Genomic DNA, 13,711 nt, shown 5'->3' on the forward strand with positions numbered 1-13,711 from the left:
CACACACACACACACACACACACACACACACACACACACACACACACACACACACACACACACACACGGAAGGCACACAGTGTACGCTTGAGCCGCCTTCAGGTGCTCCTCGTACAGTCGGAAGTTGTAAAATAGGGACACAAATCCACAAGAGAGCAGCGGGAAGAAACACACACCAACTGATGTTTAAATGACTTTATTAAAACTATTACTTTATTAAAATCAACGAAAATTGGAACCATCCAACGGTATTACGAGTGATTACAGAAAGCCAAAAGGAAAAAAAAAAAGCTCCGAGCAGACAGTCAAAGACATCACATTACCTTCAGGTGTCTGCAACACACACACACTCAGATGTCATATAAAATCCGCACCTCCTATCAGCCTCTTATCATTAACCATCAAGAGCGTTTCTCGGTCGCATTCGGCATTTTCTTCAGGTGCGCTCCACTTGTAAGAGCTAAACATCCCACAGTCATTGAAGGCATCACCACACAAAAGAAAAGAAACAGGCCACAGAAACTAGGCTGAAAGATTAAAGGGCAAAAAATGAAGCTCTGATGGATTCAACCGGTCACATCAATGGGTCTTTTGGCATTTTACTAGAAATAATTTCATTTATTTGCACATAAAAAATAGGATTTAAAAAAGAAAAACCTGTAATAATGCAAAAAAAAAAAACAAAAAAAAAACACCCTCAGATTATTTAACAAGAGGCACTTGAGCTACCTAAAGTCCTGTCACAATCAACAAACATAACCAATTATGCGAATGAGGTCGATAATGAACCCAATTAATGCACTCGTTAAGGAGGTGCAGTTTCAAGAAAATCCAATTTTCCTCACTAATATGGGAATGTATACAACAAAGTTCTGCAAAACCAACAGGGGCTAGCTGTGTAAGTATGAAGCATCTGACAGGTGTTGCTTTAACTCCCACCTGCCTGCACACACAGACAGATGCCATGCTTACCACATACAGTAACAGGGCACAAAAACAACCAGAATCCTCATAATCAAATCATTACCCTTTTTTTTTCACCGCTTATGCTTAATAATGCAGACGATAAACCATTCTTGTGATGCAGCAGTTTGCAAAATCATAAAATATTCACCATGCCCATTATCCTGAGATGATGTTTAAGGTGTCTAACACAGGCACAACAAATTAAACCGAACCCTGTACACAGTCCAGAGGGAAGCTTCAAGGTATTGCAAGAAGTTTTCATTTATATTAATACAATCTCTTTTTAAAAAATAATATATTTTTTTTATAATTACAATTATTCAGCTTGTGTGGTTGCAGATTGTTGAGGCTACTTTGTGTTTGGAAGTTGGACAGACACGGGGCAACATCTCAGCAAACAGTGGAATCAGAAAATGGACTGCAGTCATCACTGATGAGGATGATTTTTTAGTATTACAGAAATTTTACCTACCAGAAAATACCAGAAACATGTCACAGGAAAACATGAGAAAGTAAATTCTGCAAGTTGCATTACCACCATAGAACAATATGTTTGCCTCCCTCGCTACGAGGGGACAACATTGTGAAAAATTAATTTAAAAAACGGTGACATTATACCTTTATGCTCGCCCCAAGTCTTTGTTTCTTCAAATACATCCTGAGAACCAATGGTGGTCAACAGGAAATGACCACACACTGGACAAGTTTTAAACCAGTGAATAAATAAATAAAAAGGTTTTTATTTTATTACTCTGTTACAGAAATATGATACTGTTAAACATGAAGAAATTAAATAACACGCCAGAGATCATCACATATAGATGGATCAAAGTTAAAATGACAAGACATAAGTTAAGATGACTCAAGTGTGTTTTCTCTGCAACAAAGGCAGATTTTTATATGCAATATAAAATATCCAGCTGGGGAAAAAATATTTTATCAAACATTCTCTGTACATTGAAATATCCTTACAAATATACAAAAAACAGTGCGCTCTCGAGAGTTTCTCATCCTCTCACAAGACCTCATCGATTCACCTATAAGAGCTGGTTATCTGTGATTGGATGAGCCTGCTCTGGGCTTGGTTCAGACAAGCCAATCAGAGACTCCAGGAGGTAGGTGCTTGACTCGTTGTACTGCGGGAGACTCGCGGAGCTGAACAGCTGCAGGTGGCGGAAGTTGTCCAGGTGGCGGTGCGCTTTGAAGGAGTTGTGCAGCGGGCCGGAGGTGTAGTCGCTGTCGAAGAACTCCAGGTCGGAGTCGGAGGAGAGGCTGAGGTCCATGTATCTGCCTGAGGAGTAGTCCACAGTGGGAGAGGGAGTGTTGGGGAAGCCCTCGAGGGAGTTCTCACCAAAGAAGTCAGTGGCTTGGTTGGCGTTTTCATCAAGATAATCTGCCACCGAGGTCCTGCCCATGCTGTCTGTGAATGTGTCTGCGGTGCCGGATCCAGTGGTGTCAGTGCCAGAGCTGCTGCCGTGCTGAGTCCCGGGCTGCCTGGTGTGTCTCAGCGGGCCACACAAAGAGTAGTCGTCGTTTTCAGAGTCGCAGATGCTGAGGACGCGGGCCAGCCCTCCGTCATCCACCTCGGGTGAATCCTGGCTCCCCACAGGGCATCCCGCGGCGTCCGAGTCCTCGCTGTGTGCAGAGGAGCAGGAGGAGGAGTCGGTCATGTCGCTGCTGCAGCTGTTCTCCTCCACCACAGGCCGCTCGGGGATAAAATGGAAGGACGGGGTCGAGGGCATGGTGAGAGGAAGGCCGTCTTCCTCCACGCTGAACCCAAAGGGGCAGCTCTTGTCCTGGGCATCTTGCGCTGGCGGTGATTCACCCTGGTCCTCGTAGTCTTGAAGGTCCTCCGGGAGTCCCGTCTGGTCCGACTGGCTCAGTGCGTCGTCCTGCAGTCGCCTCTCCAGTTCCAGTCTCATGACAGTGTGGATGTAATGGGTCTGCACACGTCTGGAGTTGAACTCGATGCGTCCCTGAGTGTTCCCACAGCCATCTTTAGTGCAACCACATGGGAAGTTGAAGCGGTCCATCTGTGGAACCAAAACAGCAGGAGACAACTTCTATGAAAAAACAGTTCTATGGATTTAATTTACTCCTCATACAGGTGAGGGAGTTGGCACCAGGGTCCCAAATTAACACCCATCAAGAGTGAAATGTTGAAAAGTTTGTCTTTGATAGAGAACTTTTTGAGATGATAACATTTTGGATTCCTGAGGCAAATACAGCTTTTGGCCTTTGCTTATATGTCCCTGCTGGCCACCGTACACTCTCTCTGACTGTGAGCCGATCAAATCAAAGCAAAACAACTGTTCTTTATCAAACACGCTCTGGATTGGTACACAAAGCTCTAGTGTTCAAACTCCTGTAACTCCAAATTTTTACAGTTATATAAAAATAGGAATTTTGATTATTATAGCTGGTAAAAATTACTGTTGGGAAGATAATTTTTCTGGAAGTTTTTGAGTTCTTGGCAGTCCTTTAATTTGCATATTGACTGGCACTATTCATGTTTAAGATTACATTAGAAAAATAGTCTCATTATTTGTTTACATGCTCAATGTAACAGTGATGACCACTACCTGGCACTTGATGCCTGCTAGGCTGCAGGCGCAGGTCTCTGGCTCACAGAAGCCCTTGCAGTCACAGCCACAGTCTTCCCTGGAGAGACGCAGGGCGTGAAGCTGCCTCTTCTCCTCTTTGTCGATGCGCTTCACCCCCGCGGCCTGGAGGAGCACCTGCCTGTGTTTGGAGGAGTAGGGCTGCAGGAAACCCCCATCCTCCAGCTCGGCATCGCTGACGTGGATGTCAGCGTCTCCGTCTGGGAGCTGATCCACTGTGAGTCTGTCGGCTTCTCCCTGGTCGATGGCACCGCTGGCAATCAACTGGCGTCAAGGGGAAATAAAATGGTAAGTAGCAGGAACTGTGTGTGCGAGGCATGCTGACAACTTTAGAAATCGATTCCACTCACTTTGTGTTTCAAGGCCTCAAGCTTCTCCTCTCTCAGTCTTTCCTGGAGCCTCTCCCTGCGCCTGCGCCGTTGCTCCAGTGCATGCTCGGCCAGAGTGTACCTGTGGAGGGCGCTGTGCTTGTGCATCATGCCCAGGGTGGCTCCTCCGTGGCTGGGCACACTGGTGAAGCCTTGGCAGCGCGGGAACAGGAACACCGTCACCAAGTCGAAGCGCACGCTACTCTGTCCACTTGTCAGCTTGCGCCTCTTCAGGATGGAACGGACTGGGTGCACGAGAGAAAGAGAAGTTATATATCAGTATTAGAGTGACCATATAGTGCTTTAGGGATTGGGAACTTTGCAATATACTGTTTGAAAATGAAATCAATCAACTTGAACACTGATTTGCAAAGTCTGATGTGGCCATTTCTGCTGTAGTTCTCTGAGCAGCCACTAGGTGACACACTATAGGTGCTTGACTGCAGTAATTTGGGTGAATGATTGAACATAAATATGCAAAGGAAAACACCAAGGAGAAGGTTCACTGCAATGGTGGACAGATCAAAGGCTGAGAAAGGAGTGAAGTGGGTTTTAAGTGCTGTTTTGCAGCGGTTTGTCTGTGCATATTTAGAATATTTCTGCCAGTGTAGGTTTTAATATCCATCAGGTCGACTGTTTGGTTTAACAGTTTGGCTAAAACAAATCATCTGACCTTCACACATAACTGAGGGTGAACTCTCGGATGAACTCTTGTTCCAAAAGTCAGTAAACAACTGAGACCAGCTGACTAAGCTTGTTTCAGCTGCTCCTCTGTCTAAAAACGACACTCCACATCGGGGCACTGTTTGCACGATGACTCAGTTGTGAGACTTAGTAGAGGACTTTGAAGCTGGAGGAAGGCTCAGAGTATCAAGCCTGTAATTGCTGTACAAAAGGCTCAAGTGCTGTACAACAACAACAACAACAACTTGCACAGTATTGTATGACTGCAGGTGGCTACTAAATCGATGCTTTATGTTGTCTGTGTGATATTTGAATGAGGCCATTTGATACAGCTTGTTTAAAGAGACCTTGGTATTCAAATTTATTCCACAACATCCTATTGCTCAGGCAAATGATGTTCTACACAACCGGACAGACAGCCCAGCGGCAAGTCATTCTCTGTGCATTATCACGAATGGCTTTAAGGCTAGCGGTCTCCTATCAGTATCTTTTAACAGTGCTGCTGCAGAGTGATAAGAGACACTCCTATAACACACTCATTTGAAATCGGCCAGATAAGGAAGAGGTTTGCATTATTTGAAAGAGGGCGAAAAATTAATGCTCGTGCACAAACTTACTGGGTAAACTGGCAGGTGAAGCGGGGCTGCTGGGGGTGAAATCGTGGCTGACGGAGGAGCCGCTCTCCCCGTCAGACTCCCACTCCGAGGAGGCAGGTGAGGAGAGGGAGGACGGAGGAGAGGAGGAGGAGTAGCAGGGATCTTCATCCACCTCAGCAAACTTTCTTTTCAGAAGCCCTTTCATTGCTTGGCTGTGGTGGTTGATAAACATTCTGTAATAGGACAGAGCAAAAAAAAAAAAAAAAAGAAGAAGACATTTTTATGACTATTTATTATACCAAGGAAATAAATGCACAGATCAATATTGCGATAACACTATTAATAGAACCTTCTGTATTTATATCCACACGGATGCAACGTGCATTGGCAATATTCCTTTCAGAATTTCCATTTCAGGAACACAAAGTTATGCAAATCAATGAGCAGATATGGCATGATAATAACATTGTAGTGCTACTGCAACAGCAATGTTCCCTCTGCTGCATGCAGCCAAGAAACTGGATACTTCTTTTGTGACACTTGGAGGGAGAGGTCTCTCCTATAGAGAGCAGAGCGCTGCAGCTCTGCTGGTTGACCCGGTTTCAGGACATCAGCTTGTTTAGGCTAATTATATCTTGATACTGATTAGCTTTCCAAACTGATGTTCCATAAGTTAACAAATGTGTACTGAAATCCAGTATTGCTTAACACTGGCTGGAAAGTTAGGACAGGGAAAAGAAAAAAAACATCAATAGCTCTTTTTCTTTTCCCCACAGAGTAATTAACATTCCAATGATTCCTTAGTTTTTTTTTGTGAAGAATACGTGGAAACAGACAGTACAAACAGAGTATTCTAGGGACTGGGGGTGGGGGGGTGGGGGGGTGTAATGACCCGTGAAGCTGCTGTTTTTGGATGTACACATGGAAAATAAATCAAAACATGCATAAACACCTTACAAAATTTAGATATCACAAACCTCAGCAGGGTTTGGAACGTAATGCTACAGAGTAAACACAAAACAAAGCAAAACAAAACAAAACAAAAAAACAGACCGCTGAGGAGACAATCCAACAGAAAATATGCATATAACATCTACTGCAATTGTGAACTTTTGCCAACTAGCAAAAGGAGATCAGTGGGAGGACTTCAACTATCTTTGCAGGTTTAAACTCTGCAAACTAAAGTCTCAAGTCCCAGAGGGAGGAGGGGAAAGAAGAGGGGGAGGAGGTGGGGGTTGAGGAATGTTGGCTGGTCACAGGCAACACACACGCCACAAAAAGGCACAACGGGGTGAAGCTGTGACGTTGCTTGTACCTATACAGGCAGCAGTGTGCGCACTCATGGCCACCTGGTCCCGGGCTGCTCCTGCACTGACAGGCCAGGCTGCCACAGCGCCAGGAACAGGCCGTCCTGCAGGGGACTCCGAGCCAGGGAGGGCACACTGAGTCATTCAGGATGGACGAGACAAGGGGCTTCTGATCGTCAGTTGTAAGCAAATACTAAAACCAGTGAAGCCACTGTGTGTGTGTGTGTGTGTGTGTGTGTGTGTGTGTGTGTGTGTGTGAGTGTGTGTGCCAGGATCCATCAGCAAATAAGAGGGGGAAACAAAAGACGGCTTCTTGTGTCAATAAAGTGAAGTTCTCTCTGCTGTGTAGGCACCACGATGTGGTACATTTGTCTCACCTGAAAATGTGCAGTATGAGCGACTGACAGCTGCTGTCATCATTACACCCATTATCCCTAAAGCTTAAAAGTAAACTTATTTTAATAGCAAGCAAGCAATAATACACTAACACTGTGTCTGTGCCTGGTCATGCCCCCATTTAGATCACATTCGTTACAATTAATACAAGAGAGAGTTACAAGATGTGGGTTTCCACTGAGGAGATATAAATAATTCAAAGACAGCAGCAGCAGCAGCAGCAGCAGCTACTGCACACACTCTAGGTATTGGAGTGTATGTTTGTGTGTGTGTGTGTGTGTGTGTGTGTGTGTGTGTGTGTAGTGTGCAGAGAGGAGGAGGTAAATCTAGCATAATATTAATTTGATTTCATACCATAGGAGATAAAAGTGGCACGGTAAGGTCACTAACAAGTCAGTGTTGAGCCTCTATAATAATATTAGAGCCTGTCACGGTGATCGGTCGTAAAGGCAGTGAAGTCTTTTCCTATTTGGCAACCCTCGTCATTAGGCAGCTGACCTCTTCACCCTTCCAGGAGACACACGGCGATCATGTCAGCCACAATGACAACATTGTTCCCCCTCCGCCGCCGCTTTTCTTACAGCAAAGCAAAGCAAAACAGAGGCGAGCACAGTTTCTCATCCTGTAACCGGAGCGAGCCGTCCCTGTTGTCCGACAAGAGGAGAGTGGATCCGGGCAGAGCGCCTGTCCTCATCAGCCTCTCATATGAAGTTTTTTTTTTTTTTTTTTTTTTTTTTTTTTTTTTTTTATGAAACATTACTCATGCCATAATTATGAGTTGTCTCCACAGTGGGTGACTCTCAGATTTGTATCATCGTCCCATTACGGAAAAAGAGCCACAGTGACTTTTATAATGACAGGCAAGTCTATAACAGCGTTTTAAAAATATGATTGGACGGTGACAGTGACACTACAGGAGCTGTCCGAAAACATCAAGTCCGACAAAGTCAACATAAACAGCATTAAGTCCCACAACACACACACTATAAGTTCCTGTTAGGAGTGTTACAGTGATGTTTAGTTTGTGTTTACTCACCATGAAGGAATGGACAGCATAATAATAACAATAATGATGATGATGATGATGATGATGGTGATGATGATGATGGTGGTGATAAAAGCTGGAGTCCACACGGAGTCTTATCGCCAGCTCAACATTGCGAGTCCCTCTGTGTTAATGTGAGGCTACACAGTAGTACTGGTGTGAATATGAGAGGAGCTCAGCGACCTGACAAAGATAATAGATTTTTTTAAAGAACAAGATAGTTCACTCCCGAGTCCGGGCTGGAAACCACACCGGAACTCATCCTCCTCGGCACATGCGCACAACTGTCAGCAAAGTACAGGTCAATTAGCATGCAGTGTTAAAATAGCTAATTTAGGTGAGATAACTATAAACATCACAAATGGCCACTTTGGTCTACTAATTTTTTAAAAATGTGACGATATAACCGCTTCAAACTTTAATGCTGTTTGGATAAATCTAATGAGAGATCTGCACAACAATCACTGAAATAGCCTATAATTATACAGCGAATGTGCAACACCATCCCAGTAAAAAATAAACAAATAAAAGTAAAATAAAATAAATAGCGAAAACAATAATGATAAAAGAAGCATTTAATTGTGCCTAATGGGATTTAAACACTAAAAAAGGGTGCATCGTTTCATCACATTTGTGTGTTAACCTTTGGAACGACATAACCTTAAGTTGCGCCACATTTCAGCACAAGATACGTAAAAAATAAATAAAGAAAGAAGAAGTAGTTGTAGTAAAGGAAGAAGGAAGAAAACTATGTTATATAAAATGTAAATATCAGTAATAAAAAGTGACAGATCCTTTTTTTGGGGAGTGACCGAAAGCGGAAGTGGGTGGCGGTGAGTCCTCCGGTGTTTCTTCCTCTCGATGAAACTCGCCCTGGGTTTGACGCAGACGGAGCGGAGAGCCGCGCAGCTTCCTGTCTGCTCCGCCCGGAGGTCACAGTCCCACCACAGCCTCCTCTGCCCACCAAGAGGAGGGCAGGCTGAGAGGTTTCCACCGGGTTTCTGATGTCACTGATCTCACACAAACACAAACAAAATAATGGAAACGCCACATGAGCTCGTTGTCAGGGGAGAGGAGTGCGCAAGAAACTACAGCTGTCCTTTTAGGGTGTGAGCCTGTGGATATTTTATTTTATTTTATTTTATGTTACTTTATTTTATTTTGTAGAGTGGAAAAAAGCTTTCATGGCTCCTTGTAAATATTCCATCCCAGACAATGTAAGCTGTATTTTTGAGATAAACAGACAAGATATTCAAATAAATAAGTTCTATCTATCACTTATATATTTATTTATTTATCTTATTCTTTTAATTAATTAATTAATTTATTTATTTATTTATTCTCATTATTCTTATTTTATTTATTTTTTAATCTATTTATTTATTTATTTTGTGTTTTCTTTGCCCTTGTACTCAATTGCTTGCCAAACTGGATTTTTGTGCTTGTTTTAAATAATAATAATAATGATTTAAAAAAAAAAAAACTATTCTTATTCTTCTTATTATTAATAAAAAATAATATTTATAGTTACAGAAAAGTATTTAATTTTAGGTTTACTTCCTGTTAAAACACCCCATTTTTTTTTTTTTTTTTTTATCATTTTATAATCTTACACCAGTTTGATTCTGCTCACTGTGATGTGCAATGACCAGAGGTGTTTTTTTTCCCCCTTGTTTTGTTTTGTTTTGTTTTTGAGTTTACAAGTGGAAGGAAAAAAGACTAAAGTGACCAGCCCGGCGTTCCAGTGTCTCCGGCGCTGCTCTTAAAGATAATCACAGGCTGCTGTGTGCCTCCAACTGGGATAAAACAAGGAGACACAGACAGACATACAGAGCAAGACAGACAGACGGACAGATGGACAGACAGACAGACAGACAGATGCAGGAAACTCGGTGTTGATGCAAGACAGTGTAGCTGAGCTTACATAAGAGTACGTAAGAGTACATAAGAAAACAAAAAACAACAACAACAAAAAAATCACAAGAGCTCCATACCTGTCAGGGGGGTTGAGTGCTCATCCTGACCTCTGACCTCTGTGGAAGTGTGTTATGAAAGTGTGACCCACATTGGCCATGATCACTCGTGTGTGTGTGTGTGTGTGTGTGTTGGTGTGTGTGTAGCAAGGGGACATGACAGGCCAATCAATACAGTGAGATAACACAGAAACAAGCAAGACACACAGCCCTGTTTCCTCTGAAGCTCACAGTTTAGATCCACGAGGAAGCTGGTGATCAATAACGGTGTTGATAAACATGATGTGTGATCTGTTGGAGGGAGTGTGTGTGTGTGTGACATGCACGGCACATCATCAGTGTGGCCTCTTACTCCCAACATGCGATCAAAGGGCTGTGTGAGGCTGCACGGCTATTTTTAGCACACTGAAACTGCCTCGTCAAAAATAAATCTGTCCGAAATAAAGGGAGTTTCCTGTTCACTCTGCTGGCGGTTGCCACGCCGAGTGTGATTTCACAGCACGCAGCATCTTTTAATGTGTCAGGAGGCTGACACTGACTGTTTTTTTTTCCATGCAACACTACTAAAAACCAACAGGGGAGGAGCAGAGGAGAAGGAGATGAGTCATGGAGCAAATCCCACAAGCAACATCCATATTTCCCTCCACAATGGTCATTTTTATCTTAGCACATCCAGGAAAGACCTAAATTTGTGGCCACAGATTAAAAAAAAAAAAAAAATAGCACTGTTTATTGTATTTGGCTGTTTTATTGATGAGATGGAAGAATGGAAAGAATCAGAGAAAAAAAGTGGCCCAGATTGCTAACCTGCATTCTTGCCATATTTTTACTTTTGACACAATTCAAATCCTGTGTAAACAGTGACGGTGAGCTGATGTGTGTTGCAGCAGATCTCCACAGCCCTTCATCATTCATCAGTTTGAAGCTTTTCTTTTTTTTTCCTCAGCGTTGTCATCCATTGATATTTCATGTCTTCAACAGATGTGCTTTACCGCCCACCGGCTCTTACTGTCAGAAACAGTGAAAGCAAACCATTACTGTGCTTTTAGCGTCCATGTTACGTAACTTATAGTTAACCCACATTCTGGCCGCCTCTCAGGTTGCTGCCACCGGCTCTTTTGGCCCACTTTCTCAGTCAAGCTGTGCCGGCTATGGCCTACATACAGACACACACTGACAAAGTTTGACAAAGCTGGAGGGGTGTGAAAATTTGCCCCACTTCCTGTTCCTTTGGATTTTCTGTCTCGGGGTTTTTACCCTCTTTCAAAGCGCTGTCCATTTTCCTGGAATTAACAGGAAGTATCAGATGGTGTCGCCTGTCACTGCCTTCCAGTCAGGTGGTGATGTAAGGGGCCTTTTGAGACGTTCAATTTACAGGAAGGAAAGGGGCTGAAAATACTTTTGGTGGCAGAAGTTTGTGATGCCCTGTGTGTCTGTTATAGCTGGTGTTTCACCTACCTGCTCCACAGGTGAGGCTTGAGCTGGATGACGTACTGCAGGTATCTTCCCCTTGTGGGACTCACTGGAACCTGAGCTATTGCACTTGATATCTTTCATTATAATATGGGGGGAAAAGGTAATTAGCACAAAAAAAAACAAACAAAAAAAACAATAAAAAATAAATACTACAAAATACTACAAAAATAAAAACTACAATAACTATCACAATATAATAATATAATACAATTATTATTATTATTATTATTATTATTATTATTAAGCTGCATCAACTTCAGATGCTTGTGTTCAAATGCTTGGGGAAGGATTTCTCTAAAAAAAAAAAAAAAAAAAACATTAAAAAGGCGATGAGAAAATTAGGATTAAATAAGAAAAATAATAAATATTAGTGAGAAGCAACTTACAAGAAAATGACCAAAAAATAATTTTAAAAAATTGTGAAAAATATATATATTGAAAAAAGAAAGAAAATTTGCAAAACAAACTACCATAAAAATAACACAAAATTGCCCCAAATATGTTTAAAAAAATACAAGAAAATTACAAAAAGAAAAAAAAAATAGAGGTGAAATATACCTTTCAAAATAAAGTCCTGCCCACAGGCTCCTGGGTTTCACAGGGTTAAAATCTGCCCTGGGGAAACACATATCTTCTTTCTTTTTTTTTTTTTTTTTTTTTTTCAGTAACAATCAGGTTATGCTGCCTTAAGTTTCAGATTGTTGTGTTTGTTTTTTCTTATTGTTTTTGTTTATTTTATGCACTTTGGAGTGTGTTCATGATTTATCCCGGGTGAGGATCACCATAAGCCCATCAGGGATTCCTTGCCTCTCATGCACGATTTGTCCTGTCTGGTCATGTTACTTTTATTTCCCTGTGTGCTTTTATTGTGGAAACAAGTAGAAATCAATCAGACACACATTTACTAACATGCACATATAACACATACAGTCACTGGCCACTTGATTAGATCAGAGGTCTTGTACTGGACTACATTATATTGAGGTGTTTCTAATTTTTTGTCCTCCCCATTTATATACATGAGGGGGGACAAAATAAAGGAAACACCTCTCAATAAAATGTAGTCCAGCAGCACTAACTATGAGCTCAATGCCAAACATAGAAGTGAATGAACACCTCTATTACTGTGACAAAAAGGAAACCTGAGCATTATAGGCAGCACAAAAGGAAACTTTATGGAAGAACAGTTGGATTGTATTGTATTAGATTGAGCTAATAAAGCGGCCACTGAGTGTATAGTGTATATATATATATTATTGTATCTGAATGTATGTTTGAATGGGCTTGTAATCCAACCTTTAATTTGCAGCAGGATGACTCAGGAAAAGTAAGTCAATAAGTAAATCAACGCAGAGGCAACAATAATAAGAGCTGAGCATGATTCACTCTGTCATGACGCCAGAGAAGAGGAGCACACACACTCCTACGTTTGCGCACTCTCTCTCTCTCTCTCCCTCTCTCCGTCATTCATGTTCCTACTCCACTCCGACTCCACTTGGGAAAATGTCACATGTGCATGACTTGGCCCTGTTTTACATATCCTCTGATGTCATATTTTGACAGTGGTCACCATGGTCACCGGGGCAAATATAGCCCAGTGGCTGCCTGTTGTAGAGGAAGGGAAGGCAGTGAGCCACTGTGTTTACCCTCATGATGATCATCATTATAACCATCATCACTATCACTTCATCACCAGTGACGCTGCCTCTCTACATGATTCCTTTTCATTGCCTTCTTCTTTTTTATGCATAAATGAGGTTTACTAAAGCTTTGTTGCTGAGTATTCATGATTTGTCAAATACAGGGGGAGACAAAATACCGGTAATGGAAATACAGAACAATACATACATATAAAGTGCCTGCAAAGGAGTAGTGTCACTTTTGGCTCCACAGCAGCTTCTTTGATCGCTCATATACAAGTTTTGAATCGTGTCAGAATTTGTTGGGTTTTTTTTCCCAAGAGGGAAAGGCATATGAGCACCTGAGATCCTGCTAGAATTAGTTTCAAACAGCTTCTTTGACATTAATATCAGGGTTTATTCAGTTGTGAGTGTGTCCTAAAAGTGTCAGTTCAATTCTGGGTTTATTTCTTGAGGCCGTGGTTTTGTGGTATCTTGCAGCTCTGTCTGTCTAATCTTAATGAAATGACTTTGACCTGTGATGACCTCTTTGCCCTGCCTCTGTTTACCATATGTTGTCATGGTTTTCAACTGTTTACCTTACCACATGTTTTTGGGGTTTTGTTTTTTTTTTTGGTGACTGATGCACCTGCAATTCAG

At 42.1% G+C, this 13,711-nt stretch overlaps 1 protein-coding gene across 1 annotated transcript; it reads right to left on the bottom strand.

Moving 5' to 3' along the window:
• Window positions 1–180: 180 nt before the first annotated feature.
• LOC115375892 (cysteine/serine-rich nuclear protein 1-like) lies at window positions 181–8,123 on the bottom strand. The gene is made up of 6 exons (XM_030075483.1): window positions 8,057–8,123; window positions 7,975–8,002; window positions 5,257–5,468; window positions 3,938–4,200; window positions 3,549–3,851; window positions 181–2,999 (listed from the first exon to the last, which is right to left on the bottom strand). The coding sequence occupies exons 3-6, from the start codon at window positions 5,465–5,467 to the stop codon at window positions 2,004–2,006; spliced, it is 1,773 nt and encodes a 590-aa protein (XP_029931343.1). The 5' UTR covers window position 5,468; window positions 7,975–8,002; window positions 8,057–8,123; the 3' UTR covers window positions 181–2,003.
• Window positions 8,124–13,711: the final 5,588 nt, after the last annotated feature.

Source organism: Myripristis murdjan, chromosome 17 (assembly GCF_902150065.1).
Source record: "Myripristis murdjan chromosome 17, fMyrMur1.1, whole genome shotgun sequence".
NCBI lineage: Eukaryota > Metazoa > Chordata > Actinopteri > Holocentriformes > Holocentridae > Myripristis > Myripristis murdjan.

What these genes read in the sequence shown, in the direction of transcription:
- LOC115375892 (XM_030075483.1), bottom strand. Translation starts at nt 5,467, where the DNA reads ATGTTTATCAACCACCACAGCCAAGCAATGAAAGGGCTTCTGAAAAGA. An exon ending in TTCACCTGCCAGTTTACCCA is followed by an intron (nt 4,201 to 5,256) that starts GTAAGTTTGTGC and finishes TCGTGCACCCAG; the next exon opens with TCCGTTCCATCCTGAAGAGG. An exon ending in TAGCAGGCATCAAGTGCCAG is followed by an intron (nt 3,000 to 3,548) that starts GTAGTGGTCATC and finishes TTGGTTCCACAG; the next exon opens with ATGGACCGCTTCAACTTCCC.